The sequence below is a fragment of the Dipodomys merriami genome, unplaced genomic scaffold, assembly GCF_024711535.1.
Source record: "Dipodomys merriami isolate MVZ:Mamm:240054 unplaced genomic scaffold, mDipMer1.0.p SCAF_7, whole genome shotgun sequence".
Classification (NCBI taxonomy): Eukaryota; Metazoa; Chordata; class Mammalia; order Rodentia; family Heteromyidae; genus Dipodomys; species Dipodomys merriami.
In genome coordinates, this window is record NW_027206290.1 from 31,680,475 (window position 1) to 31,692,254 (window position 11,780).

An 11,780-nucleotide genomic window follows, 5' to 3' on the forward strand; every position below is an offset into this window, starting at 1 on the left:
TTCAGAAACTTTTTCCATGAAGTAGGATACATTTTGACTTGTCTATAGTTATTTACTTCTAGTAAATTGTGTTTAAAAAATAACCGAGGCAATTTTATGTAGAATTACTGTGAATTGCCTTAAAAGTGTTACCATAGAGCTCAATGGAATTATGGATTCCAGTCTAGGAGTTATTCTAAAGGCTCTCAGCATGTTCTATCAATATATGTTGATGACCTGCACAGTGTCTCTTTAAAGAGTTAAAAACAGTCCTCACTATATGCTCAGGATATAGCATACAGATATCCAGAGAATTGAGCAACATTAGGGCAAATTACTGTGAGGTCATTAATGGACCACAGTCCTTTGCTTCAGGCCCACTTCCAATGTTTCCAGTCCTGATTGCTCCCTTCTGCCTTTCAGAGACCTATGTCAGCCACTTAGATGTCTCTCCTAGCTGGTGGGGATCCTGCCTTTGAGATTCTGCTGGTCCAGGCCTTCTTTTCCTTTGACAGAGCTGTCCTCTGCAAGAACCTACCTTCCCAGCTCCTGAAAGTCCTTGTCCTGGACAGCATGGCCTCCCTTTCCTTCACCCAGCCTCTCTCCCTGTCCACTCTTCTCAGGGCATAAAAACATGAAGATGTGCCGGGCGCTGATGGCTCACGCCTGTAATCCTAGCTACTCAGGAGGCTGAGATCTGAGGATCGCGGTTCAAAGCCAGCCCGGGCAGGAGAGACCCTGAGACTCCTATCTCCAATAAACCACCAAAAAACCGGAAGTGGCGATGTAGCTCAAGTGGTAGAGCACTCGCCTTGAGCTGAAGAGCTGAGGGACAGCGCCTAGGCCCAGAGTTCAAGCCCCAAGACAGACCAAAAAAAAAAAAAGACATGAAGATGTACCTCATATTTCAAAAGTCTCTCCCTGTAGTTTCCATTTCAGTTGTCTTCTTTGACATCCAAACTACAGTCTAGTGAGGCGCTGTATTGCTCCTGGGGCCTGGTGTGTGAGAGGGGTCAATAACTGCCCTCCTCCCTCAAGAAAGGAGTTTTTGACCAATAAATATGAACATACTACTTTGGTTCTTCTACAGTTATGATTCTAATTTTTTAGCTTAAAATTTTATTTGCTCAATTGAGTCTAGAACCTTTCTCCCCCAAAATATACAAAACTCAAAGTGACAAGTAATTTGTAAGGACTTAAAACAATGTGAAGGGCCAGCCCTGTGTGAGAGCAGGACACTGGGTCTCTGTGGACAAATCCAGAGAGAACCTCACTTTAGGCCTAAGCTTAGATACAGAACTGAACCCAACCGGGAGCAGTGGCCGCTGGGCCTGCACTGTCAGCTCCAGTGTCATGGCTCTGAGCGACTCACTCTAGCAGAACTCTGCAGATCATCTGATTTCTAGGATCTCCTATGACAAAGTGGAGGATTATCCTTTCAGGTGATTACTTGCAAGGTATTCCTCACAGCCTGAGTCACTCAGAGCCTGCAGGAACTTGACAGTGATGGAGACTGAACTATGTCACGAGGAGAATGCAGGGAGAACCTCACGGATTTTCCTGTCACCCAACAACACTGCCAAAGCATCATGGATTCAGCAGAGCAGGGTTCGGGCAATGACCCTCTGGCTGGGCTGGGGAGCATTCCATCTGAACCTGGCTTTGGCTTCTGGAGGCCCAGTCCTGGGAGGTTCCTGGCAGGGGCTGCATTGATTGTTACTCCTCCTAGTGGGTGGGGTCCCAGCGCTAAATCCAGGCTTTCCGGATTGGCAGAGGTGGTGGGCGGGGCGGCACCGGGAGGCACGGGGCGGGCCGAAGACTGACTGCAGCTTGGGCAAAGCAGATTTTTCTTGCTCAGTTGGTCTCAAGGGCTGCTGGAAGCCATCGGGGCGAAGTCAGTCTGCTCAGTTCACAGCACCAGCACCATGCCTGTGACACTGGGTTACTGGGACATCCGAGGGGTGAGCGAGGGGTCCCCGTGGAGAGGGGTACAGGGGCGCGGGGTGGGAACACGCTGAGTAAATGGGGGCTGCTTCTGGAACAGTAGTTGCTGGATGGAATCTGCTGTTCTGCCCCCTCCCCCCCACCGTGTGTGTGTGTGTATGAGAGAGAGAGAGAGAGAGAGAGAGAGAGAGAGAGAGAGAGAGAGAGAGAGAGAGAGAGAAGAGAGAGAGAGAGAGAGAGAGAGAGAGAGAGAGAGAGAGAGAGAGAGAGAGAGAGAGAGAGAGAGAGAATATTAGGCATAAACAAGTTTCTGAGCACCCCTCCTCCCTCCCAACATCTGACTTGTGTCACCTCCCATTTCTCCCAGCTGGCCCACGCCATCCGCCTGCTTCTAGAATACACAGACACAAGCTATGAGGAGAAGAAATACTCGATGGGAGATGGTAAAGACACTTCCTGGGCAGAATCCTGACCCCTCCTGCGCTGCCCGTTGAAGGCCTGACACCTATACAGTGGTCACCTGTTGCTCAGCTCTGCAGGTCTCCTCCAGTCACATGCAGCACCTGCCTGTTCAGGAAACTCTTGGAGGACCCAGTTTTATTTTCAAGGCCGAGGGCTGGGAGTGGAGGGCTGTCTGTAATTTCGTTTAGTTTCCTTAAGTGCTGACTTAAACTTTTTGTGAGCCTGGTCTTGTGAATCTCTCTTGCATTCTTTGTCCTTGTAGCCTTGGAAGGTGGGACACAGCTGGTCAGAGTGCAGATCCCCTGCCTCAGGGGATCCTGGGGAAGGAGGGCTGGACTCAGGGAGGTTTGTTTTCACTTGATCTTGTCTACCACAGCTCCTGACTATGACAGAAGCCAGTGGCTGAGTGAGAAGTTCAAGCTGGGCCTGGACTTCCCCAATGTAGGTACCGGGGAAGGGGTGGTCTGGGGAAATGAGAATGACCCTCTTGCATCATCTAGCTTGTAGGTTTTAGGATCAGTTATTCCAGACTGTCTGTGTTGTGTCTCTGTGATGCTCCATGCCCCAGCCCTTGCCGTGTATTCATGTAGGGCTCACCATGGCCAGGCACACTGTGTCTGTCATAACCCTGTTGGGACCTGGGGCCCCTTGTGACCTTCCCTGCTTGTCCATCCAGCTGCCCTACTTAATTGATGGAGCTCACAAGATCACGCAGAGCAACGCCATCCTGCGCTACATTGCCCGCAAGCACAACCTGTGTGAGTGGGGCTGGTGGCTGGGTGGGTGTGTAGGGGCGGAAAGTGGTCATCCCTTGGGCTTGTTTGGGGTGGGGTGGAGAGGATGCAACTGAGTTGTGTGGCTGCAGGTGGGGAGACAGAGGAGGAGAAGATTCGTGTGGACATTTTGGAGAACCAGGCTTGGGACACTCGCGTACAACTAGGCACGATTTGCTACAGCCCTGATTTTGTGAGTCTTTCCTTAACCTGAATGAATTATGGTTGGGTTAGGGTTCTAGACCCTCAAATTCTCATCTGCTCTGGTTCTGTTTGCCATCTGAACTCTCTGAACTCATTGTGCAAGTACTGTTCCTAACTACCAAATAGAATAAATCTCAAATCTAACAGCACATCAGATGCAACTTTACAATTAATTTCCACTAACTCTTAGGATTCAGCTCAGCTTCTCCAGGGGAAAATTCAGTACCTGGACAGTAAAGTTTGTGTTTAGAATTCCCCAGCTGACATCACTGATTTCTGCCCTGAACACTAAATACATCACTGATCCTGGAATGCATATCTTTAAAGTAGGAAGAAGAAGAGGACAATTGAGTGGGAAGGGCACTCTCCCCTGGGAACTTTTTCCCAGTTGTTTTCCCAGAGTGCTGGTCCCCTTAACACCCACAAGGATGAGCTGGCTTTCTGGAAAGTCTACATGGATGAAGCGCCTCTCATCCTTCCCCTTTTCTTCCAGCTCCTCAAATTCACTTTCCCTTAGTTTTGTTTTGTTTTTGAATGTTACAGAAGTCTGTGCCTTCTCACTGACCTTCCACTATGTAGAACATCCAGCTTTTATTCCCCTGAGTGTTTTCCATTGTTTGCATCCTTGAGTCTGCCAGAGTTCATAGCTTGATAGTGCCCACAGCACTCTTGGGCCTCAACCATAGGAAGTGTCTTGTACATCAGTGGTGACAGATGGGGGACAGTGTTGGATTCCTCTCGGGCTTCTCTTCACTCCTGAAATATGGGCTCTGTCACCTATTTATTTAAAAAATGGCGATGTATTCAATAGAAGCTTGAACCCTGGAATAGCCCCAGTTACATGGGAGGGAGCTGTTCACTCCTTCCTAGGTTGGGGCCTTCTCAATCCAGCGGAGAGCAACCTCTGCTGGGGCAGCTAGGGCTTGCATCTGAAGGTGCACTGACTGCTGTTTTCTGCCTCAGGAGAAGCTGAAGCCTGAGTTCTTGGAGGGCCTTCCTGACAAGATGAAGCTCTTCTCCCAGTTCCTGGGGAAGCGGCCATGGTTTGCAGGGGACAAGGTAAAGGGAAGAGTCATGCTGAGAACTAGTTTTTCCTCTTGGTTATGAAATTTCAGTTCATTCATTCTCAGCTTTCTGCAGATCACCTTTGTGGATTTCCTGGCTTACGATATTCTTGACCAGCACAGAATGTTTGAACCCAAGTGCCTGGATGCGTTCCCCAACCTGAAGGACTTCATGTCCCGCTTTGAGGTGACACCCCCCAATCCTCCTTCCTCATGGATGAATTTCTTCCCTTCCCCCTTGCTATGATGCCTCCGTAGTCCTGGAGCTGAGTGAAGAATAACTAGGTTTTACTGCTCACTGGCTTTCTGCTAGCCCCTGTGCTTGGCAACTTGCATCAACTGAGCCAAGTTTACCATGATAACATTCCTGGGGGGTGGTTAGATCAATCCATCCCATTAGACAGATTAGGAACCTGAGAATGTTCAATGTCCCAGTGCCAGGGAAGCTGTGTTGGATTGTGAGCCTCTGGTTTAGCCTAAAGGCAGCCATCAGTGGCTGTCTGCTCTGTAGGGGAAGGAAAATCCCCACAGCTTGTGCAGCTTGAGTTTCCACCCTGTAGAGAAGGAGGAGGATTCAGCAGAGTGTGAGCAGGTGGCACTGGGAGAGTGAGATGAGTTGGGATTGATAGGAAGTACCCAGACACAGACAATATTCACACCTGCTCTGTAGGAAGCTTTGCTTGGTTAGATCCCTGGCTAAGGAAGCACGGAGACCCCAGCACTATGGTTGGTGTTGGACTGAGTAGATATGCGAGGCCTCTGTTGCAGGACTTTATCTTCACTTGTTCAATGTTCATCTTTCACCTTCTATTCTTTAGTACCTCAAGTATGAAACAGGTTGAATTCTCACTCAGTGTCCCTCATAGTCTCTGCCTATCTTCTCTGTATGAGGCTCATTGCTTGGCTCCATGGGACTTGGATGATATCTTCCCATCGAGGGCTGAGATAGCAGAATGCAGTGGACATTCTAGACCATGAGGTATACATGGTGCTACCTAGACATTGAGGAGCCCAGCCTGGGCCTCACCTCACAGCTAGTCATGGGCCTCCCAGAATCCACTTGTTTGACACCCATAAAGCCTTCTTTGTTAGAGATTTGAGTGTTGGAGGCATCAGTGCAAGTGCTGGAATCTGTTCTCCTTTCCTCCTCCCCACATAGTGACATGCTTTCCTAGCCAGGTTTTATCAGCTTTGGTTCTGGTCTAAAAGATGTGGCCTTGGAGATTGTGCAATAGCTGTGGGTCTGTAGTGGGTTGGGATGGAAGACACCAGACATCTTCACACTGAAATCAGCCAGGTCTGCCCAGATTTGCCTTGTTGGGTTTTTCTCTTTCTCTGTCTCTCTCTTTCTTTTTCTTTTTTTTTCTTTCATCCCTCACTTCATTCTTTCCTTCCTTCCTTCTTAGTCCTTCTCTCTCTACTTTCTTGTCTTGTCTTTGTTTCTCCTGGAAATGCCAGAGTTTTGGCAGTGTGCTTTCATTGAGGCATACCTCTAGTCCTTTTTTTTTGGTGCATGATTTTTTTCATATGATTGTTTGTTCATATTTGTTCTGGTGATAGGGCTTGAACTCAGGGCCTGGGTACTGTCCCTGAGAATACTTTGATCAAGGCTGGTATTCTACCACTTGAGCTCTACCTCTCCACTTCCAGCTTTTTGCTGGTTAGTAGGAGATAAGAGTCTCATGGACTTTTCTGTCTTGGCTGGCTTTGAACCTCAACCCTCAGATCTCAGTCTCCTGAGTAGCTAACAGTACAAGCATGAACTACTGGTGCCTGGTCTGTGCTGGTTACTTCTGAGCCAGGGTCTTGCTTCATGCTGGGTGTTGCTTCTAGAGCACAATCGTCCTGGATTTCACTGTGCAGTGTATCTTTGATGACAGACATGTGTGACCATGCCTAAGTCCCACTGAAATAGGTCCTGAAGACTTTTCTGCTTGAGTTGGCCTGGAATGACAATTCTCCCAATATCAGCCTCTCAAAGCAAAGTAGCTAGGATCATGGGTGAGTCACTGGCACCTGGCTAGCCCCTTGATCTTTCAGTCCTTTTATTTGGGCACTGAAAATATGGTACACAGTATACTTAAGGATTTGCTTAGTCATTTCCACTACAGGGCCACAGAAAATATGGGTTTAGGTACCTGCTTTCAAAGTTAGCGCTTTCTGCTACCGAAGAATGATAAGCATGTATCTGTCCTTTCTTTCTGGCTCACTTTTCACGGAGTCCCCTTGCAGTCAGGATTTGCTGTGTTACAGAGTAAGACCTGGGATCTCTTTCTGCAGACATTGTCAGGTCTTGGCCTCTCTGTTCTGCTAGATCTCTCCTCTATGCTAACCGAGATAAGGAGGGGCTTCTCTGTGAAAGAAGAGCAAGTCTGTGCAGACAACACAGGATAGGGCCTTGAGCAGGGAGTTTGGGGCCAATTCCCAGTCAGCATAGAGTGACAGGCTGATTCCTAACCTGGGAGGGTTTTGTTTTTGTTTTTTTGTCTATATTGTAATGTCTATTTTATATAAAGAATCTTACATAGTGAGCAGAATTTTCTTCAGTGTAAGGAACTGAAGAGCTTCCTTCCCAGGGCTAGGGGGAATCCATAGAGTAGAACGTGCCCTGGCCTTTGACCCCCCTACCCCCCAAGAACAGAGTGTTCTTAAAGGAAGGCTACTTGGCCCAATGGGCAGAAGATCTGATCTGCTTTCTCCTTCTTACTCACAGGGCTTGAACAAGATCTCCACCTACATGAAGACCAGCCGCTTTCTCTCTAGACCAGTGTTTGCAAAGATGGCCCTATGGAACCCCAAATAGGATGCACAGCTGTCCTTACTGGCTCTGGGACCTTGGAGACAGATCCAGACCAGACCTGTAACCTGAGACAGTTTTGTCCTCCTTTCTCTTAAAAACTTAAGCACTTCCATTGTACTTAAGACCCCATCTCAGTTCTGCGACTTAACTCGTGGCCCACTTTAGCCCCAATGCTAGGAATTTATTACAGAAGGCCAGGCACAATTCTTGGAGCCATAGATGGCATTTGCTTAAGGCAGGTGTTAGCCTCCAAGTGACTTTGCCTCTGAGTTACCATGAGCTAAGAGTTTCAGTTAAAACTATATAAAGTTCCCACCAACTGGTTCTTCAGAGCCCAGAGCAAAACATGCCATTCATACTGTTGGTCCAGGTATGACTAATAACCATTTGTGGTCAAGCTGTGGACCAAGGATATTTTTTAAAGGTCAACCAATCACATTTGCCCACTTGTTTGAAATGTTAACCAATCATGTAATTTCTTATGTAAAAGTTCCTTAAAGTTGTTTGTTCAATACTATAAAAACTGCACTGATTTTATGCTTGGGGCCTCTTAGCATCATCAGTTCCAGGGTGTCCGGAGGACTAAGCTGGAGCTTGCAATAAACGACTCTTTGCTGTTTGCATTGATCGTGGTCTCTGGTGGTCTGTGAGGGGGCATCTGAAAACGGGGTACTTCATCCCTTTGCATTTCCTTTTTTTTTTCTATTACTTCTACCAGTGCTTTTCATAGAGTTGAAGTCTCAGCTCCTCATTTCTTCAGTAGAATCCTCCTACTCTCCTTGTCCCTGACCTGAAACAGGGTGCCTCTCTTCTGCTTGGAGGAGCTTGAATTACTCCAATCCCCAGCAATGCCTGAAAGCCCAGCTTTGCCTGCTGTGGAGACCCTATTCCCCACTATGGGGACTGCCAGTCCGTGTGACCCCTGGTAAAGCTGTACTTGCTCTATTCTGTGTCTTGTCGTTTTTTTGTGTGTGTGAGAGGGTCCAGGGGCTTGAAGTCAGGGCCTGGGTCCTGCCCTGCACTTTTGTGTTTAAGAGCTTTACCACTTGAGCCTCAGCTCTACTTCTGGCTTTTTGGTGATTCATTGGAGATAAGAGTCTCAGGGACTTTCCTGCCCAGGCTGGCTTTGAACAGGGTTCTCAGCCAGATCTGAGCCTCCTGAGTAGCTAGCATTTTAGGCAGGAGCCTGTCTTGTTTGACTGCCTCTGGGCTGACTGTATTGATGGTGTTGGGGTTCTTTGTTCTGTTGTCTATAGCTGGACTGGCTGATGGGGTTGGGACTCTGGGTGATTCAAGGAGATGTGAGCTAGGAGCCAGGGTCAGCATATTGGTTTGTATGTGGAAACCAAAGACAAAGATATAACATTGTTGCGGAAGGTCCAGCAGGAAACAAAACATCCTGCTTCTGCCCCTCCCTAATCCCTTTTGTCCCTCAGATTTCCATAGCCTTCCCCTGACCCTAGGAGGAAGACAATTTGCAGAAAGGACCTTATTGGGAATTTTAAAAAATCCAGCCTGGAGTTGGTAGCTCACACCTGTAATTCTCTCTACTCAGGTGGCTGAGATCTGAGGATCGAGGTTCAAAGCCAGCCAGGACAGAAAGATTCAGGAGACCTCTACCTCCAATAAACTACTCTGAAAAACCTGCAAGTGGCACTGTGGCTCAAGTGGTAGAGCACTAGCCTTGAGCGCAAAGAGTACAAAGAGACAGTGCCAAGGCTCCAAGTTGAAGCCCAGAACTGGGGAGAAAAATCCAGTCAGGATGTTATGAGACTCCACCAATAGAAAGACCACTTTTCAAATGTTTCATTATAAAAAGGGGCAACAAATCAGGGCATAGCTCAAGGTATAAAGACCCCTAGATTAAGCCAGGTGCTGGTTGCTCATACCTATAATCCTAGCTGCTCAGGAGGCTGAGCTGTGAGGATCATGGTTCAAAGCCAGCCCAGGCAGGAAAGTCCATGAGACTCTTTTCTTTTTCTTTTTTGCCGGTCATGGGGCCTGAACTCTGGGCCTGGGCGCTGTCCCTCAGCTCTTCAGCTCACGGCTAGCGCTCTACCACTGGAGCCACAGCGCCACTTCCGGCTTTTTCTGTTTATGTGGTGCTGAGGAATCGAACCCAGGCCTCATGCTTGCAAGGCATGCACTCTACCACTGAGCTACGTTCCCAGACCCTCCATGAGAGACTCTTATCTCTAATTAGCCACAAGAAAACCTGAGGTAGCGCTGTGGCTCAAGATGTAGAGCACTAGCCTTGAGCTAAAGAGCTGAGGGACAGTGCCTAGGTGGCCCCCAGGCCTAGAGTTCAAGCCCCACAGCTAACAAAAACAAACAACAATAACATAAAAAACCCTTAGATTGAACCACTTACAGACAGCAGCATAGACACTTCTGAATGTCTTGAATGAAGGCTGATGTCTTGAAATTGGTCCCTAATACAACAGTGTTCAGAATTAAAGCCTCTGGGAAATGATGGGATCATAAAGACTCTGACCTCATCAATGGATTAATCTATTGTGAATTAATAACCTCATAAACTATTAGAAGATTATGGAAACTTTGAGAGGTAGGGTCTAGTCAGATGAGGTACATCATGCACGAATGGGTGGGAGACTGAAGAATCTATTTCATTCTAGCCCCTTCCCTTCACTCTTTGCTTCTGGGCATCATGAAATGAGCAGCTTTCTCCATCACCCATTCCCTGCCATAATATTCTGCCTCTCTCCACAGGCCTAGAAATAACAGAGCCAAGTAATCATGAACTGAAACCATGATCCAAAATAAATATTTTCTTTACATTGATTTTTTTTCTCAGACATGTTGTCAAGCAGGCCTACTAAGAGGGACAGATATTTGACCCCATGTAGGTACTTTAGATCGAAGACATCTGGGGCAAAGGACCAATTGTCTGGAAATCAAGAAAGGACATAAATCACCTTTCTTTTCTTGTCTAGGCTGGGAGGTTTCAAGTACTGGTACACGTGTTCAGATCAGATGGGAAAGCAGAAGGCAAACCCACCCACCCCAGGATAGCAGGGGTCCAACCAGACCCAAACTCATATCCAATCCAAAAGGCCTTCAACTGTGAGTGATCACGGCTTAACAATTCAAACCAAACATACATCCTTCAAGAGGGAGGGGCCTAAGGGCCAAATATCTAGTGGGAAACAGAAGCCTCTGACTTTTTCTTAATGGGTAACAAGGAAGTCCCCACCCCACTCAAGGATCCTGTGCATTCTTCCTACTTACTTTCATGGTTGATTTCACCTTCAAGTGAACTTACTCTTTTTACCTTAAACTCTATCCTGCCTTTTCATTCTTAAAAGGGCAGAGAAATGAAGCTGAAGTGCCTCTAGACCACTTCAGTAGCACACTGTGAGGTGCACCTGGTGGCTTCTGGGTGCTGTGGAGAATAGCCTGGGTCTTACCTCATAACTATATATTCTGGGTACCTGGAACCCACTTGTTTGATACACACAATACCCACAATCGATTTGGGAGTTGGAAGTATCAGTGCCAACAGCTGGCTCAGCCTGGAATCTGTTCTCCTTTCCACTTCCTGTCAAGGAATGTGCTTTCTCAGGCAACTGCCATCTGCTGTGATTCTGGTCCAGGTTGAATGGCACTAGGGATTGTGCAAGAGCTGCCTTGACTATGGAAGGAAAGGCTGGAGGGTGAGCCAAATGCTGCAGCCCGAGGCCTGCTGGGGCTTGGGTACAAGTGAGCCTTTAGAAATTATCTTGTCACCTCCTCTTCTGGTAGAAGCTCAACAACATATGTGCCTGTCCAGCCTGGTCCCTGTATCAGCTCTGGAGATGAGGTCAGGTAGGACACAATGAGATTGAGCTCAGTGTTACAGAGAAATAAGGACTTTTCAGATCTCAAGAATCCTGCCTTTCTATGTGGGTGTTCTTGAGGTTCCCTTTCATTCAAAATTTACTGAGTCACTGGGAAAGATCTGGGCCCTTTATTAATGTGGAACTGGCATAATCTAGATTTCTTTCTCATTAGAAGTCCTTTATCTGTGCAAACACAAGCAAGTGAGAACTTCCTTGGGAAATAGGAGCATGTCTGTGCAGAAAGACATGCATATACATGTATATATAATGTATATAAATATATATTGCACATAATATAATATATAATATATATTACATAGATAATATATTATCATATTTTATATGTGATATGTTATATATGTAATATATATAATGTTACCATATATGTGTGTAAGAGCATGTACATGCACCAGTACTGAGGCTTGAACTCAAGGCCTCATACTACTCTTGCTTAGCTTTTCCCATTCAAGGCAGTCACTCTACTCCTTGAGTCACACCTCCACTTCCAACATTTGGCTGGTGAATTACAGTCTCAGATTTGTCTGTCTAGGCCAGGCTTCAAACCTTGATCCTCAGATCTCAATCTTTTGACAGGTGTGAAGTACAAGTGTCTAGTTTGAGTAAGGGTGTGTGTGTGTGTGTGTGTGTGTGTGTGTGTGTGTGTGTGTGTGTGTGTGTGTGTGTGTGTGTGTGTGTGTGTTAGAGTTTGCCAGAA

At 47.0% G+C, this 11,780-nt stretch overlaps 1 protein-coding gene across 1 annotated transcript; it reads left to right on the top strand.

The window, feature by feature from the left end:
* Positions 1-1,805: 1,805 nt before the first annotated feature.
* Positions 1,806-7,853, top strand: LOC138816468 (glutathione S-transferase Mu 2). The gene is made up of 8 exons (XM_070006231.1): positions 1,806-1,940; positions 2,291-2,366; positions 2,762-2,826; positions 3,062-3,143; positions 3,251-3,351; positions 4,326-4,421; positions 4,503-4,613; positions 7,140-7,853. The coding sequence occupies exons 1-8, from the start codon at positions 1,905-1,907 to the stop codon at positions 7,227-7,229; spliced, it is 657 nt and encodes a 218-aa protein (XP_069862332.1). The 5' UTR covers positions 1,806-1,904; the 3' UTR covers positions 7,230-7,853.
* The last annotated feature ends 3,927 nt before the right edge of the window (positions 7,854-11,780 follow it).